Source organism: Schistocerca nitens, chromosome 8, assembly GCF_023898315.1.
Source record: "Schistocerca nitens isolate TAMUIC-IGC-003100 chromosome 8, iqSchNite1.1, whole genome shotgun sequence".
NCBI lineage: Eukaryota > Metazoa > Arthropoda > Insecta > Orthoptera > Acrididae > Schistocerca > Schistocerca nitens.
Window position 1 is genome coordinate 116,538,137 of NC_064621.1, and position 20,100 is coordinate 116,558,236.

At 43.5% G+C, this 20,100-nt stretch overlaps 1 protein-coding gene across 1 annotated transcript in view; it reads left to right on the plus strand.

Moving 5' to 3' along the window:
- Positions 1 to 5,557: 5,557 nt before the first annotated feature.
- LOC126199203 (furin-like) overlaps positions 5,558 to 20,100 on the plus strand; it is a 349,845-nt gene continuing 335,302 nt past the window's right edge. Inside the window, exon 1 of the mRNA XM_049935982.1 lies at positions 5,558 to 5,905. Within this exon, the coding sequence (XP_049791939.1) occupies positions 5,732 to 5,905 (174 nt within the window). The 5' untranslated portion in view covers positions 5,558 to 5,731. The remainder of the gene's footprint in view (positions 5,906 to 20,100) is intronic.

The window sequence follows — 20,100 nt, forward strand, 5'->3', positions numbered from 1 at the left end:
TTGCACCGCCTCCATTTTTCCGGTTGTTTAACAGGGTGTACCAAAGCTCTCACGTCCGCACTGATTTCGACGATGTTATAAGTTGCGCTAGGGACCGCATCTACCTTCTTTCGGAGTTATCAGGCAACTACGCTGTTATGCGGCGGATCGTTTCGGCCCATTCAACATCTGTCCTTCACGTGTAACGAGCGAGTAACGGAGTTTATATTTCATACCTGCCACAGAAAATTCTATTCTAATTCGAACGTTTGACTTACGCTATACGTATTCGTTTCGGAATATCGTTTCTACGTCTTCCGTTAACTATACGTGGTTAACATTATGAAGGCAATAATATTTGTGAAATACAACTTTATTTGCGGAAAACATAATGATGTTCGAAGTCGCCAGTTTTTCCACGACAAACGACTTTCAACAACTTATTATATGCATAATTGTTGCAACTGATTGCCAGGAATTATATATATATATATATATATATATATATATATATATATATATATATATATATAGTGTATGTATATATATATATATATATATATATACACATTTTAATTACAAAAAACAAATACTAAAAAAAAAGTTGCATGGTGCGAGATTCGATCCGGCGACCTTCGGATTACGAACCCGAGCGCTAACCGCTGCGCCACGACGCTGTCGAAAATTATTAATCATAGAGAGTATTTCAGAGCAAAGGTTTATTTTAACTGTCGATTTTCTCGACAACGGCTGAGAAGCGCATCTTGGTGCTTTGCCACATTACACCTCTGGCCAAGAGCTTTTATTATGAGCAGTATGAATTGAATCTGAATTTCACAATTGACGGCCTCCCCTTGTAAGCGGCATTCAATATCGCGGTGGGCAGTGGTAAAAAATTTTTGGCTCATCAGTGTAACAGTCAAACACTAAGGAGTGCGTTGCTTAACCTAGTAGCCGCGAAATGGTTACTGTGCACGTGACACATCTCACGCATATCGATTGTTTTCGCTGTCATGTTTAGTTTACTTGTATATTGGTTATAGTTTATTAAAAAGTGTGATCAGAGTACGGCGGGTTACGCGTATTGCAGTCCGTAAAATATCGAAATACCATTTACTTTACGTATTCTCACTGACAAATAGAGAATACTCACTAATTTTAGGTGAACACTCAGCAGATCAATCCTGGAGTGTAAGCATACATACGTTAGTCAACAAAAATATTTTCTTTTGTTTGTACGTTGCAGTACAGATATTCTACAAGATGCCTCACGGCATTTCACTAGCAGTAGTACAACTAACGCATTATTAGATGTTGCATATTTCTTGGACTCTAATTATCAAGCCAATGACGATCTACGTTTGTAGGTACCAAGAAATCCTTGGGCGCCTAGTAAAATATTCAGTTTTAAAAATGATATAAGCCTTGATAGTAAACAAGCGTTTCGATCTGAATGTTTTACGTTCTACTCGTGGTTGGCCTACTAGACTATACCTAAAGGACCTCTGTGTGTCGGATATGTTCACTGCTTAGCTCTCCACTACAGCTCGGTCTACAAGCGCAGTTCATTGTTTCTGCTTTCCTTAAATTTCAAAAGTTTCAAGAAACTGCACAGTTTCAGGCGGAAAAACATTTGAACAGAACAAGGACAAAAAGGGACTGAGTGTTTATGAATGCGTAAATGCGGTAATCAGAAGGAAGTTTAAGAAAACCGTGTGAAAGTTAGGTCAATTGTATCAACAGTTCCATTGTGAGTACAGCATGATCTTCCACTTCGCAGGGAAGTTGATGACTGTTCTTTTTTCACACATCTGCTGTGCTTTCGAGTTGACTGTGGGAACGAGATTCAAAAAAATAATTTAGTGTCTGGAAGTAAACCTCCTTGTAGATATCTCATCAAATTCAAAATGAACTGATTGAAACTTGCTGCGATGTTCTAAGAAGCAAAATAATTCAGGATTTGAGGGCCTCTGCTTTTTCGCTTTTGGCTGGTGAGACTGCTAACGTTAGCAGTTCACAATAATTAGTGATCCAGATTCACTAAGCCATTTCGGTTTCTAGAAGATTGTAATTTCGATCTAAACAACTTGTTGCTCAACGACACGATGCCTGTGCTGCAGTGTTCAAAACACTACAGCCCTATTCATCCACTGTGCAAGCCACGCTTTAAATGTTGTCATCAATGACGTGAACGATTGTCGGTGAAGTGAGAAATGGTGGTGGGACTACAAAAGACATCGTATATTGTTTTAGAGAGAGCACATTGCTGCGACATAAAATCCCAAATTTTCATCGCTTCTCTGAAACACGTTGGACAACAAAGCACGAGAGTATTATAAAATTTTCTGTGAACAACGCATTAAAAACGAAAACAAATATCATGTCTATATGACAGCAACAAGTCGAACATACATTTCCTCGTTTTCTTCTGTGTGTACTTTCTTCCAAGACAAATACCACCACCCCGCATCAGTACCCCCAGCCTATATCCAGTCTTGTGTCTCCCCCTCTATTGTTCGCATTAGTTCCGATACTGAAATATTCTTCTACAGTGTTACACATTGCGCAGCACACCCTGACACATGTTTTCCGGTTGTTTTCTGTCGTAGGTCATACTTTTGTCTCCGCGTGCTTAAGGGCTATGTGACGTATACACCTGTTTGGTTCATCTGATTGAAATTTATGTGTTTCTAATATACTGTGCATGTACTGCAGTACTCTTCCGTAGACTTACTTCGTAGTTTGGTAGGCCACCCAGCCGCACGCCTGTTTACCACTCGACTTAACACTTTCATGACAACATTGGTTACGATCTTTCGCATGTATTTCAATGCTTACTGCTAACTGGGAATGTATTACGTTATAGTACATTAGATTCACACTTTGGTTCACTAAAATTATTTTATTAAATATGTGGCACTTATGAATTTCTGGTTGATAGATGGCACTGATGTAATTTTATAATCTTTTTTTTAGTAGTTATGGGTTGGGTTCTTTGGGGAAGGAGACCAGACAGCGAGGTCATCGCTCTCATCGGATTAGGGAAGGACGGGGAAGGACGCCGGCCGTGTCCTTTCAAAGGAACCATCCCGGCATTTGCCTGGAGTGATTTAGGGAAATCACGGAAAACCTAAATCAGGATGGCCGAACGCGGGATTGAACCGTCGTCCTCCCGAACGCGAGTCCAGTGTCCAACCACCGCGCCACCTCGCTCGGTGGAACATTATGACACAGATAGTTGTGTCGTTGACCTGCAAGTGATGTACTACTATATGACAACATATAAATAAATGTTTTACCTTCAGTTTGTAGTCATCAGTATCTAATTGTTTTGTTCCAAATATTACACGGCAAGGACATTTACATTACACCGTGATTATCTATGCATAACATGCAATACTGGACCCATGTAGAAGATTTTTTGACTATTATATTGCATCTGTATTTTGTTCCCTAGTTTATATTAGTATAGTGTGCAACTGTTCTCTTATTCTATTCCTTAATTTAACTTTGATGTTACTTCCTGTAGAGTTACGTACTGCTATATGATATTTCATATTACCACTGTATGCAAGACTTATACCACCACTTTCGTATGTATTTCACACTGTTACCATTGTTGTCTGTACAAAGGGTCCTGAAGACGGCGTAATGTAGTTCCGAATCTGGTTGTTCAAATAAAATGTTGTTGTGGTCTCCAGTCCAGAGACTGGTTTGACCGAGCTCTCCAAGCTACTCTATCCTGTGCAAGCTTCACCTACTGCAACCTACATCATTCTGAATGTGCTTAGTGTATTCATCTCTTGGTCTCCCTCTACGATTTTTACCCTCCAGGCTTCTGTCCAGTAATAAATTGGTGATCCCTTGATGCCTCATAACGTGTCGTACCAACCGATCCCTTCTTATAGTCAAGTTGTGTCACAAATCCCTCTTCTCCCCAAATCTATTCAGTACCTCCTCATTAGTTACGTGATCTACCCATCTAATCTTCGGAATTCTTCTGTAGCAACAGATTTCGAACGCTTCTTTTCTGTTCTTGTCTAAACTAGTTATTGTCCATGTTGCACTTCGATACGTGGCTCCACTCCATATATATACTTTCAGAAAAGACTTCCTGACATTTAAATATATACCCGATGATGACAAATTTCTCTCCCAGAAAAACGCTGCCGGCCGGAGTGGCCAAGCGGTTCTAGGCGCTACAGTCTGGAACCGCGCGACCTCTACGGTCGCAGGTTCGAATCCTGCCTCGGGCATGGATGTGCGTGATGTCCTTAGTTAGGTTTAAGTAGTTCTAAGTTATAGGGGACTGATGACCTCAGAAGTTAAGTCCCATAGTGCTCAGAGCCATTTGAACCATTTTTTTTAAAAATGTTTTCGTTGCCATAGCCAGACTACATTTTACATCCTCCCTACTTCGACAGTAATTACTTATTTTGCTTCCCAAATAATAAAACTCGTTTACTACTTTAAGTGTCTCATTTCCTAAACTAATTGCCTCAGCATCACCTGGTTTAATTAGACTACATTGCATTATCCTCGTTTTGCTTTTGTTGATGTTCATCTTATATCCTCCTTTCAAGACACTGGTCATTTCGTTCAGCTGCTCTTCCAGGTCCTTTGCTGTCTCTGACAGAATTACAGTGTCATCGGCAAACCTGAGAGGTTTCATTTCTTCTCCATGGATTTTAATTCCTACTTCAAATTTGTCTTTTGTTTTCTTTATATATAATAATGTGTGTGAAATCTTATGGGACTTCACTGCTAAGGTCATCAGTCCCTAAGCTTACACACTACTTAACGTAAATTATCCTAAGGACAAACACACACACCTATTCCCGAGGGAGGACTCGAACCTCCGCCGGGACCAGCCGCACAGCCCATGACTGCAGCGCCTAGACTCCTCGGGTAACCCCGCGCGGCCTATTTTCTTTAATGCTTGCTCAGTATACAGATTCAGAAACATCGGAGATCGGCTGCAACCCTGTCTCATTGCAGTCTCCACCATTGCTTTCCTTTCGCACCCCTGACTGTCATGTGTTTTTTGTTCAAATTGTAAATAGCCTTTCGCTCTCTGTATTTGACCCTGCCGTCTTCAGAATTTGAAAGAGAGTATTGCAGTAAACATTGTCAAAAGCTTTCCCTCAGTCTACAAATGCCAGAAACGTAGGTTCGGTATTGTCTCTCGTGTTCCAACATTTCTACCGAATGCAAACTGATCTTCCCCGAGGATAACAATTGGAAATGGCTGAAAGGTGTTTTGTTGATTCGGAGTTCTTTTCCAGAAGCTGTTTCTTTCCTAGCACAGTGGATGGTGCTCTGAAGGCGGCCGGCCTAAAGCCGGCGGTGACTGCGTAGGCCAAGCAAAGCGCGTCAGCCGGCCGCCGTGTTAACACTGTTTAGCGGAGTGCGGCCGGCCACGGCCCGCTGCGGCCCGAGCGGAGCGTAGCGTAGCGGAGTGGAGGAACGCGGCGGCGGCGGCACGCGGCCAGCTGCCCGCGCATGCGCACAGCGCCGGCCGCCTCTGTCGTCTGCGGCGGCGGCGACGGCGAGCGGCGGCTCAGATGCTCGCGGACCTACGGCCGCGACGGACCGGTGGCCAGGCTCTGTGCTGTGACTACGGGCGAGAGACCGACGCAGCCGCGCGTCCGGCTCCGAGTGCAGTGCGCGTGTGCTTGACAGGCAGAGCGAGTGCGGGGCTAGCGGACCATGACGTCGGGCCGCAGCTGATCGCCGCCCACGCACCCCTAGCATGGCGCCGCTGCTGCTGCTGCTGCTGCTGCTCCCGCTGGCGGCCGCCCACGTGGGGGCGGAGGGGCGAGAGGCGCCGCAGCGCTACACCCGCCAGTGGGCCGTGCACGTGGAGGGCGGGCCGCCGGTGGCCGACGCCGTCGCCGCCAAGCACGGCTTCGTCAACCTCGGACAGGTGAGTCGGCAGCCGCGGGCCGGTGGATGGCGCGCGCGAGTCCGAGCTCGCCACTGTAGGGATCTCTCCCGTGACACTGTAAACACCTCCGTGCGTGCTGTAGTGTGGTACTCCTCTTCTTCCGCGCCCATGTGGGAGAGGTACGTTGGGTTGGTGGAGCAGGGTGTCTCAGATTTACATATCCCATGTTACCATTTCAAATATAATTTTAAAGATTTTAGCCACATTCGTACCAAATTAGGGCCGGCCGGAGTGGCCGTGCGGTTCTAGGCGCTGCAGTCTGGAACCGCGAGACCGCTACGGTCGCAGGTCCGAATCTTGCCTCGGGCATGGATGTGTGTGGTGTTCTTAGGTTAGTTAGGTTTAACTAGTTCTAAGTTCTAGGGGACTAATGACCTCAGCAGTTGAGTCCCATAGTGCTCAGAGCCATTTGAACCAAATGAGGCTCTTCTCTGCTGAAAGCTATCCACATGAAAACAACTAACTACTCCTCACTTATTGAAAATTTGGAAGTAGGCTGTCATGGGATGGGGAACGTCTGGCTTGAAGTGAATACCCATTCAGATACTTCAGAATTTTCCACTTAAACCTTTACTGAGCATTAGCGCTAAAACGCGCAAGCACTAAAACTTCTTCGTATCTAATCCACTTAGCGGCATACCGAATTCCTTAACTGAGTCTGTTTACCTGCGCCGCTTAAAATATGCAACTATTGAGAACACTACAGTCCAAACCTCCGACACACTCATTTTGCGAATTATATGTAGGACAAAGTATACTCCTCTCGTCTTGGAAAAAATTTGTTTCCAAAATTTTAAATGTGATGGGCATCTGGTGTTTTGTAGTAACCGCCATTGAGCTTCCGGGGCCTCTATGGAAAACAATAAAATTTCACTCAGCCGCAATCTGGGTATCCTGTATGAATCATGTAAATGAAGCCTAGTAAGTATCCTACACTGACGAGCGGTATGCTAATGAGGAGCTGGTCGGACTATAGATGTTAGCCACGTCCCCCTCCAGCATTCTTCCGATGAATTTCCACCACTAAATTCATGCGATCTATCTATGAGTTTAGAGACTGTGACTGTACATATGAAAATCGGCAACTGAGTAACGAGACCGTACTGGGTGGATCTGCGCTTGTTCGCGAGCACTGCCACGCGCGACGCGCTTCTCTGCACGACGCGTCGGCTTACCGCAGGCGTTGCTGCGTTTCGCGCTGGCAGACCCTTTGCTTTGTGTCTTCCTGCACTGTTTGGCTACTACACACGGCTAGCAATGCGCGGCCTGCGTGTCTGACACTGCGTCGAAGCGCGGGCGATGCCGTCTTGCTCAGTCGTTCGTAGCTGAGTGCCTAACGGTTCTGCGATACTTTCGCTTCTGTCGGAGAACTCTCCGGGTGGGAAGACGCCTGCGTCGCATAAACTCGTTCGCCCGTCGACGGGACGCAGTATGTCTTGCAGTATGCTGTCAGTTTTCACGTTGCTTTCGGTAGACAACGAGGTATATCCCATGGGCAGAGTCCGGAGACACAAATTTCCCCACATACTAAGACGCGAATCACCCGCCTCATCTGACGTCAACACAGCCCCGCTAGCATGTAGATCTGCTCCGCAAACGAATATCTCTGTAAATGAAAATCTCATTGTCTTATGCAAGGCAAGTCGTCTCCGATGTTCAGCTCAATGTCAGAGATTGCAACAATGTCATCATTCTAACAAATTGTAAGAAAGTCCTCCCCCAACAGTGTATAGGCTGTACTATTCTAACATTAATCCAGGCGCTGTAGGTGACAATTATGATGAGAATAGCACTATCTTTGGTAGCACAATCGTAGACGTCAAACACATAAATTCAGCAATGTTTCACTCTTCAGAAGTCGATAAGTAGTTGCTGACAAACCTAAGTGTTTAGAACGTAATGTTTCTCTGTAGCGAACAAACGTACTTTTATGAATAAGCAAATACGTCGCGTCGAAAGAACAGGAAGTGCAGCACTTCCAAAATGGCTCTAAGCACTATGGGACTCAACATCTGAGGTCATCAGTCCCCTGGACTTAGAACTACTTAAGCCTAAACTAAGGATATCACACACATCCATGCCCGAGGCAGGATTCGAACCTGCGACAGTAGCAGCCGCGTCGTTCCGGACTGAAGCGCCTAGAACCGCTTGGCCACAGCGGCCGGCAGTGCAGCACTGCCGCAGTATAAAACAGGCAGGCAAGGCAAAGCAGCTTCGTATTCTGTGTGTTCACTGTTTGCTAATTTGCGGTTAGCCTCACTTGTCTGCGTTAAGTTGTAGCGACCCGGCAGCTGGGAAGGGCAGCTTCGCGTAGTGCCGCGAACTTGCGCAGAAGACAGCAAATTAAAAGTTGTATCGTTATATCTGCAACAAATCTTTTCCAGGACAAGACCGTACGTAGTATAGCGAGGACATTTTTACGACTCACGTGAGTGAAAATAGAAGTATGATTGAATAAACGGTTCCGCAAATATTAGTTCTTGAGTTAGGTTGCCCTCATTGCGTATAAAGTTCTCGTATGTGCAGATAGAGATCAAATACTTGTGAATATGTAACCGTGGTGGTGGTAGTACCAGATAGATAAATCTGTGACTGGGTCACTTTAACAAAAATGCTGAAAATGCCGTGGTGTTGCAGTTGAAGAGGAAAAAAAAAAATGTATACATACAGTCATTAACAAACTTTAAGTACTAGTTGGCAGCCATGGAACGGGGCTGGGAAAACAGCGCTGTGTGATTCTGCAATAGGAGTTCTTTCCTCAACAAGATAACATCCGCCGTTACCACGCATTGCGAAGTAATTATCTGGCAGGTGTTTCAATGCCCTATGCCATTTAGTTCATTTCCAAGCTGCTAACAGCGAAAACCTCGCTCTCAAGGATGCTCTTCAAAATCAATTACCGCTTCTGTCGTATTGGAATTCTGTGGAGCAGCGTGCTGCAATTCTTCGTTGTTCTGTGTAGTTGTGTGTCGCATAAAAGCTGCTTTTCATAGAAGTCACAAATAAAATCCTAAGAGAAGTGAACATTATCTTTCACTTGCTATAATCGTGCTCAGCTTTGCTCTGTGTATCAGGTACGATGGGGCTTAGCAGCGATAAGCATTTTATCTGCTTCTCCCCGATCCCATCAGTTACCTGCACAATGCACGTGTAACGGAGCAGAACTGTACGTGACTCGGCATGTGGGTAACTCGTTCTGTCTGCTGCGCTGGGAAATCCCCGCTTGCTGGATGGAGTTCGCGGAGACGAACTCGCGTGTTTCGTAGTTCCATACTGCGTCATACGATCGGTACAGTCTCGTTTTTCTTATCGTAATTATTTTGCTTGTCTTGAGCCTGGAACTACACTTTCTTCGATTTCCATTTTTTATTAGATTATTCATATATTGACGATTGAGTGCCGAAGACAATATCCTTTAAGGATCTGCCCGGGGCGAGCAACTGTGGATGGATCCTTTATTGCTCCTCGTAATGCTGGCATTTCTTTCATAAGGGGAGGCCGCCAATTGTGAAATTCAGATTCGATTCATACTGCGCATAATAAAAGCTCATGGCCAGAGGTGTAACGTGGCAAAGCACGAAGACGCACTTCTCAGCCGTTGTCGAGAAAATCGACAGTTAAAATAAACCGTTGCGGTGAAATACTCTCTACGATTAATAATTTTCCATAGCGTCGTGGCGCAAGGGTAAGCGCTCGGGTTCGTAATGCGAAGGTCGCCGGATCGAATCTCGCGCCATGCAACCTGTTTTTTAGTATTTGTTTTTTGTAATATATATATATATATACTTACTTACTTATCGCGAATGGACCCAGAAGGATCACGCAAAGCTTTCTGACGTCGTTTCTTCCATACTTCTTTCATTCGTTCTCCATGTTTTCTTTTTCTTTCTTCTGTCCATTTTGTTCCTGGTCTCTTTAGTGCTTCCTTCTCCGACAATACATTCCACTTTTCCACCTTATTTCTAAAAGTTTTTCTATCTTTGACATCTTTAAGTTCAATATTTGCTTTTTGTAAATCTAATTTTACTTGGCTAATCCATGGTGTTGTTGATTTGACTTTTTCTATGTAAGTGAGAATTCTGTTGGTGAGTCGTGTGGGGGGAAGTCTAGTGACATGTCCATAAAATTTTAATCTTCGCCTTCTTATGTCTGCTGCCAGGTTTGATATAGTTTCTGTGGTTCTTCTTGATTGTATCCGGTATCCTTCTTCTGTTAATTTTGGACCTAAAATCTTTCTCATAATTTTTCGTTCTTCTTTTAGTATTTTTTCTAAATCACATTTTGTGTGGAGTGTGAGCGTTTCACTAGCATATAGTGCTGCTGGCTTAATTACTGCGCAGTAGTGTCTGATTTTTGTGTTCGAGGAGATGCATTTTTTATTGTATATTTCATGTGTCATACCATATGCTCTCTTCATTTTCTGTTGTCTGATCTTCTGTGCAACTTTCTCTCCTCCGGTTGGCTCCAAAATTTCACCTAGGTATTTAAAATGTTTTACTCTATTTATTTTTCCATATTTTGTGTTCAAACTGTGTATATGGAATTTCGTACAGAAAAATTCTGTCTTTTGAAACGAAATTTGTAAACCTACTTTATCCGCGCATTCCTTAAGGATCTCTATTTGTTTGGTGGCGATTTCTTCATCATCTGCAAGTATGGCCAAGTCGTCCGCGAATGCTAAACAAGATATCTCCACGTTGTCTTTGGTTCTACCAAGATGGATTGGTTTCCAGCAGGATTGATTTTTTAATTCTTTTTCCCATTCCTTAATGACTTTATCCAGGACTATATTAAACAAAAGTGGAGATAGCCCGTCACCTTGACGTACTCCAGTTTTTATTAGAAAAGGTTCAGAGATTTCTCCCCTGAATTTAACTTTAGATACAGTGTCTGTCAGTGATTCTTTGATAAGCCTTAGTGTTTTGGAGTCAAGTCCAAGTTCCTCTAAAATGTTAAACAAAGATTGCCGGTCAATTGAGTCATAGGCTTTCTTAAAATCTACAAATGTACAAATTATGGGGGCATTTCTAATTGCTTTGTGTTTTAATATTGTCTTTAAATTAAATATTTGTTCTATGCATGAGCGACCGGGGCGGAAGCCTGCTTGATAATCACCAATTTGGCATTCCAGCTGCTCTTGTGTTCTTTTCAGCAGGCATGTTGAGAGAATTTTGTAGGTGACTTGTAAAAGTGAGATTCCCCTGTAGTTATTGACATTTGTTCTGTCTCCTTTTTTATGTAATGGGTGAATAAGGGCACATTTCCACTCCTCTGGTAATTTTTCGGTTTCCCATATTTTTGTTATTATTTTTGTGAGCTCTTGCAACGTCTTTGGTCCTAGGTTTTTTAATAGCTCTGCAACAATGCCATCTTCGCCAGATGTTCTATTATTTTTTAAGTTTTTAATGTGACATTTGATTTCTTCCTGTGTTGGTGGTAATGAATCCGGTTGAGCGTTGGCACAGATTTCTTTGGGAAACCTTAAACTAGGTTCTGGGCAATTTAGTAGGTTAGAAAAATATTGAGCCAATACTTGACAGTTTTCCTGGTTTGTTAGGGCTAATTTACCATCTGGTTTTCTGAAACATAAATTTTGAGGGATATATCCTCGTATTTTATCTGCGAAAGTTCTGTAGAAGTCTCTTGTATTATAGTTTTGGAAATTTTCTTCTATGGCATCCAGTTGTGCCTTTGTGTACTTCCTTTTTGCTTGCCTAATAGATTTTGAAACCTGTTTTCTAACCTCGTTAAATAAATGTAGACTTTCTTGTGATTTTTTACTGTTATATTCTTTAAATGCCTTTTTTCTCCTTTCCAATGCATTTTCACAGTCTGAATCCCACCAAGGGTGTTTGAATATCTTTTTCAAGGGAATAGTTTCCTTAGCTATTCGCGTGGTTTTAGAATGAAATTCTTCCCATGTGTTTGCCTTTTCCTTCTCCCATTCTTCTTTTACTTTAGATTCTTTAATCTTCTTGGTGTCATATTTCTGTATTTCTGTTTTCTTCTGATGACTTCTTCGTGCTGTAAACTTGATTTTAATTCTAGTTAGGTAATGGTCTGAATCAATGTTTGCTCCTCTGCGTACTTGGACGTCGTAAATTTCTTTTTGTACTGGGTATGAAATCGCCACATGATCTATTTGAAACTCGGCCGGCCGCGGTGGCCGTGCGGTTCTGGCGCTGCAGTCCGGAACCGCGGGGCTGCTACGGTCGCAGGTTCGAATCCTGCCTCGGGCATGGGTGTGTGTGATGTCCTTAGGTTAGTTAGGTTTAAGTAGTTCTAAGTTCTAGGGGACTTATGACCTAAGATGTTGAGTCCCATAGTGCTCAGAGCCATTTCTATTTGAAACTCGCCAATTTGTTGTATAGGAGATCTCCATGTCTTTTGTTTTCTTGGACATTTTCTTAGAGATGTTGACATTATCTTCAGGTTATTCTGCTTACATAGTTCGACGAGCCTTGTACCATTTTTATTGGTAAATTTATGTGCAGGATATTTGCCTACGGTTTTTTGGTGGATTTTCTCTCTACCAATTTGGGCATTAAAATCGCCGAGTAGAACTTTTGTATCATCTTTTGGAATCTTGGCCATTATATTCTCCAAATTTTCCCAGAACTTTTCTGTTTCTATGGGGTTTTTCTTGTTGTCTCCGTTTGTGGGAGCATGAACATTAACCATTGTGTATGTTTTGTTGGCACATTGTAAGCGCATCGTCATTATCCTATTATTTACGGGAGTAACTTCCTTGATGGAGCTGAGCACGCTCTTGTGTATGATAAACGCCATCCCGAGATGGGGGGCTCCTCTTCCGATTCGTTTATCCGTCTTGCTCTTAAAGATGCGATAGTTGCCATAATCTGATGTTTCTTCATCTGTAAAACGTGTCTCCTGTAAAGCTAGTATTACTATCTTTTGCTTTTCAAGTTCTGTTGTAAGGTTTAGAAGTTTTCCTGGTTGGATTAATGTATTTATGTTAAAGGTTCCAATGTATGTAGGTGTTTTAAGTGGAAGTTTGCCAGAGAGCTCCGACTTTCTCTGATGTAATCGTGTAAGTCCAGGTTCCCCAGAATCCGAATTCCTGGTTGCCATCTGTTGATGGGTGGATTGGTTACCACCTGGGGTAATGTTGTTATTACTTGCACGAGTCATACTTGCTTGTAATCAAGTTGGTCCAGTGTTTCCACTGGGTGTTTAGAACCAGGGATTGTTAGTTCCTGGAGCATTATGACCAGCCGCACATTGTGTGAACAGACGCTGACCAGGATGCCGATGGTTCCCACTTCAGACGCGTCCTGGATTTGTGTGTTGACGGTGCTTATTGTAATGGCGGCACTTACTCGCCATGACACAGCAACGTCTTCGGGTTCTGTGGTTTTTGAATGAGTGTGACCCTTGCCAAAAGTCACACTCCCACACCCTCGTGATGCTGCCGCCTCGGTCCGGGACTGCTTATTTGGGTTTCCCCTTATTCGCAGCTGTCCACCATATCTGATGGATCGTTCGCTATCCGCCACCTGCGACCCGCCCTGTACCTATATATATATATATATATATATATATATATATATATATATATATATATATATATATATATATATATATATATATATATATATATATCGTGGGGTCTCTATTCTAATTCGAACGTTTGACTTACACTATACGTATTCGTTTCGGAATATCTTTTCTACGTCTTCCGTTAACTATACGTGGTAAACATTATGAAGACAATAAGACAATTAATAACATTTGTGAAATACAACTTTGTTTGCGGAAAACATAATCATGTTCGAAGTCGCCAGTTTTTCCACGACAAACGACTTTCCACAACTTATTATATGCATAATTGTTGCAACTGATTGCCGGAAATTTTATATATAATAATAATGTGTGCGTATATATATATTTGAATTACAAAAAACAAATAGAAAAAAAAATTGCATGGCGCGAGATTCGATCCGGCGACCTTCGGATTACGAACCCGAGCGCTTACCGCTGCGCCACGACGCTGTGGAAAACTATCAAACGTAGAGAGTATTTCACCGCAACGGTTTCTTTTAACTGTCGATTTTCTCGACAACGGTTGAGAAGTGCATCTTGATGCTTTGCCACATTGCACCTCTGGCCATGAGCTTTTATTATGCGCAGTATGAATCGAATCTGAATTTCACAATTAGCGGGCTCCCCTTGTTAGTGAAGCTAGTGGATACACTTTCACTTTTCTACTGAAAGCCACCTTTTCATTGCATTGAATGTAGTGGCGCCAGCGCATCTTGCCTTCCTGGTGAAGAGCGTTTCCAATATTCCTCACTTTGTCTGGAACAGGGGGATCTATTTCCCTCACGTCGACGAGTTACATATGCCATATGAGAAACCCATACCTATATTCTTTCATTTAATCTCTCACTTGGACTTTTTGTTACTGGATTAGATTACCATCTGTTACTTTTATACGCGGTTTATACAAAGATGAGCATCGGTTCACTGCCTCGAAGTGTAGTTAGGGACGGGGTAAACCGACCGGTTAAAACCGGTATCGGTACAAGTTTTGTCTCTGTTATAGAAGGTGTTTGTAAATACATAAAACTGCTACCAGTCACTGTTTAGAATAACTATTTATTGTCCCATGAGCCGGTTTTAGAACTTTTTCAGGTTCATCTCCAGATGGTTTCAGGAAGCACCCAGCATAATGCTAGAAAAAATTGTGTAACTTCCAAGAAGCATCTGAAGATGAACCTGAAAAGTTTCGTAAGCCGGTTTCTGGAATAATAAATAATTATTCAAGAAGTGATTGCTTGCCGTTTTACGCATTTACATTCAATTAAGTCACGGGTTCTAAAATATCCGTAATGGATAAGCTTAATAAAGGGTGGTTATTTTTTACTAGCAATCGAGTAAAAAATTGAAATATCAATTAGCTGTATCAGCCGTACTAAAATTTTTCGTTTTTAAATAAACCTTTTAAAGGGGTCATTTTCATTGGTAAAATTTGCATTGGTTTCAAATATTGCGCTGTTACAGAAAAAGGGAAAAGCGAAGAGTGCCATTTTAATAACAAACGAGCAAGTAACACATTTAAGTCCTGCGAACACGGACAAGCTGTGGATCAAAACACAAGGAATTGCTCTTCGGGATATCGGTTATCGCTGAAACAACCGTTTATATATATATATATATATATATATATATATATATATATTTACGGCAGTTTAACCTGACTTAAAAACCGCTCAAAATAACTGGTTTATGAAATAACCGATTTTCGGTTTTCATTCCTCTTATTTTCTGCAGTAAACGCCGAAATCGAATAGAGATTAAAATGTTTTGACTCTCTTAGAGCCAAAATATTAAATTAAATAGGCAAATGGAAGAAGCCTTAGTTCGTCCACCTTCGTTGCCTCGAAACATGGTAATTGGTTGAATGCTGCATAAAATCATCATTGTTCTCCCACTGACTCCTATTTTTTGAACTCTGCTCAGAAATCAAAAATCGGGATCATACCACTATTTGGGCATTACGAACAGTCAGTGTTAAAGGGTGAAAATTGAGGTTGAAGAGCTGTTTTTCGTGTTAATTTGTCAGTTTACAAGGGCAACAGACAGATAGAGGAATATTTTCACACATAGGCAGCGGATGAGCTACTTCCTATTTTTATGGTGTGCTATGAACGAATTTTAAACTTTTTCATATATTACTGTTAGCATGATTTTTCTCCGTCTTTTATTATCTCGTATAAATCGCGGAGAAATATTGAATCGCTTAACGTAAATGAAACAGTGTTCTTCCTTGCCAAATCACGCCTTAAAAATATTTCCAGGCTAGATTCGGTGCCGTTCTGCAGTACAACGGATGTTCGGCGACGATAGCGAGAAACTGCGGTGTAGACCAACTTTGGTTAAGTATTGCACGCTGCACGTACACGCGTACCTATAGCCACGGCACACGGCAACAAGGACATAATTGTCGGAGCAACGCTGTACCAATTAGTATAGCCGATACTGATGGTGATAAATCCAAGACAGTCTTACAATTTACGCTTGTCTCTATTCTTGTGATTAGGATCTGGTAGCGGCAGGTGACCTGAAGATAAAAAGGGGCATGGAGTGATTGTGAAGTGTAAGATTTGCAGCTATAATCACCATCGCTGCGAGCGCAGGCCGGAGGAATGCAAAGACTGTAATTCTCGGTACACTGCCGTATTCAAAACGATACCGCGGCCGATGGTTGCAGTACTTCAGTTATTACATCCTCTGCGTACTTGATGTTACAGGCTGCAATTGCCACAGTTTATCGGCTAGTCACCTTCATGTTTTTCAGGCTTTAGGGTTGTACCGTGTTTGAAAGAACCGTTAATTTACATTACATACCAGTTTTCAAAGTTGTCGAATTACGTTGCTACCGGTTCGACCGCTTTTGAGTGTCGCACTTGCTGCACCGCCAACTGCATAGAAGCTGTCGTCTGTTTTGATGTTGCATAGCTAATTAATTATCTGAGTAACAGCATATTTATTTAGATACCAATGCTCTTATTTTTCTGTCTTTCGTCACAGCACAGCTCTTTACGTACACACATGAGACGTTGCAATCAAACACACATATGCCGAAGCAAGATAAAGCAACTTTTGTTTTTCTGTGCTGAATATGTTTGTATTGTTGCAGACTCTAGAACAATACTTCTTATTTCGACAACAATCAAATCTTGGACTGCGTTACGTGATTGTCTGAATAGGTAAATTTCAAATTTTAGGGAGCAACAAACGTCAGACAACATCACGATTTTGGTTTTGTGGTGATTACGGTCAGTCATTGTCTGTTGACGTTGACAGTTGTATTTTGGACCTCATGGATTAGGATCCTACAGCCTCTGTACCCTGTAGCAGTAAGTCTTCGAAGGCGCCGTGGTGACAATCCTTCATTTTTTCCTTGTCATGACTGCCCTGCAATCGAACGTTCGCGGCCTTTGATCCAACAAAGCCGAGACGTGCTCTCCGCGGTTTTAACCGTCATCCTACGATGGCAAAACTGCATTTATTATAAACGGTTACTTGCACAGTGACGTCGCGTTCTTCGGAATAGCAAACAAACTAGCTGGATTTTATTTACTAGTTGTTTTAACAGTGTCCACTCCCTCTTCCGTAGTGTGGGCCAACCTCCGACGGCTCTCTGGGACCAAGGTTCATTACCCAGTTTCCGGTCTGACAGGAGCATACGATATCACGGTGGATCCTCTTGCTATCTCCAACACCTTGGGCCGCCATTTTGCGGAGATTTCGAGCTCCTCCCATTATAACCCTGCCTTTCTCCATTGAAAACGAGCGGAGGCGGCTCGGGCGATACCTTTCTCTTCTCAGAATAGTGAGTGCTACAATGTCGCCTTTACTATGAGGGAGCTAGATCATGCTCTCAGTTCGTCCCGATCCTCCGCCCCAGGGCAGAGGACATTCACATTCAGATGTTGTAGCATCTTTCTCTCGCAGTCAATCACTTTCTGCTTTATACGTACAACCGCTATGGGCAGAAGACACGTTTTCCAAATGCTGCAGTGAAGCCAGTCATACCCATCCCAAAGCCCGATAACTACCGCCCCATTTTTCTCACCATCCAGCGTAATGGAGCTATGATTCATGCCCAGCTGGTATGGTGGGTCGAGACTCGCAAGTTACTATCCACTGCACGTGTGGATTACGAGGGGGGCGTTTTGCAGTTGACCATCTCGCCACTTTGTCCACCCATGTCATGAATGGTTTTCTGCGGAAATCCCAGACTGTGGCCGTGTTTTTCGATATGGAGAAAGCCTACCGCTCCTGCTGCGTGATTGGTATCCTCCGTACTCTCTACGTGTGGTGCTTCCGGGGTAGCATGCAACGTTTCCTTCAGGAATTTTTAAAGTCCGAGTTTTCAAGGTACTTGCGGGTTTTGCCTCGTCGGACACATTCGTCCAGAAAAACGGTGTGTCTCAGGGTTCCGTCCTGAACGTCGTCATCTCTGCTATGGTCATTAACCCTATAATAGCCCGTCTCCCGCCCCGGCTCCGTGTTGGTCGGGAGGACGACGGTTCAATCCCGCGTCTGGCCATCCTGATTTAGGTTTTCCGTGATTTTCCTGAATCGCTTCAGGCAAATGCCGGGATGGTTCCTTTGAAAGGGCACGGCCGACTTCCTTCTCCATCCCTCCCTAATCCGATGAGACCCATGACCTCGCTGTCTGGTCTCCACCTCCAAGCAACCAACCGGCTCCCTGTTTATAACGATTTTTCCAACTATTGCAGTTATCCACGGATTTATCTCATTGAACCTCGTATTCAGCGATGTCTCGATCGTTTTTACTCATATAGCATCGACAATTGCTTTCGTTTTTCCACTGACCAAACAGTTTCTTATGAATTTGTGAAGGCGCAGTTAATTTCTTCTACAGTCTTTACATCTTCGGCTTTTTGCTCTCCCGTTCATTGAAACTACACAATTCCTGGGGCTCATGCTTGATAGGAAACTTACTTGTGCCTCCCACGAGTCTTACATGGCAGACTGCTGTATGCGGAGCCTCAGTATGCTGTGCGTCCTCAGTGGTACCTCCTGTGTAGCAGATCGAATCACCCTCCTCCGTTTTTACCGGATCCTTGTCCGTTGGAAATTAGACTGGGTGTTTCGCTTACAGATCTACACTTCCGCCACTTTCACGCAGAAGCTACCGAAACCGCTGTCCTACCGCCGTGACTTCCTCCTCAGCATGTATGCATACCGTTTGTCTGCAATGCCTGGCCGCCCATCCTATGTCTCCTTCTTCGATGACTCCTTTGATTGTTTTCTCGTGGAGCTCGCTTTCGACTCCTGCTCCGGAAGCTTAACTTGACGCTACCTGACAGTTTCCCGATTGGTGTGAACCCTTCACCACCTTGGCTTCGTGTGGCGGCCCCCGTTCACCTTGGTCTTAATTCCCTTCCTAAAGACACTTCTCCAGCCTCGCTCTATCGCCATAAGTTCCGCGACCATCGCATGGAACTTCGCGATGATACCTTTGCATTCACTGACCGCTCTCGGACTGACTGTGGTGTCGCGTGTGCCTTCGTCATTGGTACTGACGTCTTTCGGTATCGGCTTCCGGAACATTGCTCAATATTTACAGTAGAGTTCTTCACTCGGTATCAGATCACGCAATACATCCGGCGACACAGACTTTTCAATTACGTCATCTGGTCCGACTTTCTTAGTGCCTTTCAAAGCCTCTGTGTGCTGCACACCGTCCATTCCTTAGTGCAACGGGCCCAGGAAAGCTGTCGCTTGCTCACTATTGATGGAGCCCACACTGGTATTTATGTGGGTTCCCGGTCAAGTCGGGCTGACAGGAAACGAGGTCGCCGACGCTGCTGCCAAGGCTGCAGTCCTCGTACTTCGGCCTGCTAGTTCTTCCATTCCCTACTGTGATCTCTGTGTTGAGCAGGTGGTGTCACTTTGGCATTACTACTGGTCCTCCTTACATGAGAACAAGCTCTCGGTCATTAAGCCTCTCCTAGCGGCTTGAACGGCCTGCTCTGGGCTCTCTCGCCATGAGATTATTTTAGCTAGGTTGCTTATTGAGCATTGTCTTTTTAGCCATCGTAATTGTTAAGTGGTGTTTCCCCAGCACGTTTTGCTGGTTGCCATCAACCTTTGACGGTCCGCCGTTTACTGACGGAATTTCCTTTTTTTAACTACTTACGTTCTCATTTGTTTTTGCCATCTGAGTTATCGACCGTTTTAGTGAACGACACGCGGTCTGTGGACCGCATTTTACTTTTCATCTGTCGTAGCAATATGGCGAAGGACGTTTTATCTTTCATTGAGGACCTCCGTTTGTCTATGGGGTTCTCCCTTTAGCTGTCTTCTCTTCCGTCGATTGGGATTAACGTGTAGCCGTTTTTAACTCCTCTCTTTGTCTTATGGGAGAGTTCAAAATGGTTCAAATGGCTCTGAGCACTATGGGACTTAACAGCTATAGTCATCAGTCCCCTAGAACTTAGAACTACTTAAACCTAACTAACCTAAGGATATCACACAACATCCAGTCATCACGAGGCAGAGAAAATCCCTGACCCCGCCGGGAATCGAACCCAGGAACCCGGGCGTGGGAAGCGAGAACGCCACCGCACGACCACGAGCTGCGGACCTATGGGAGAGTGTGTCACAGAAATGAT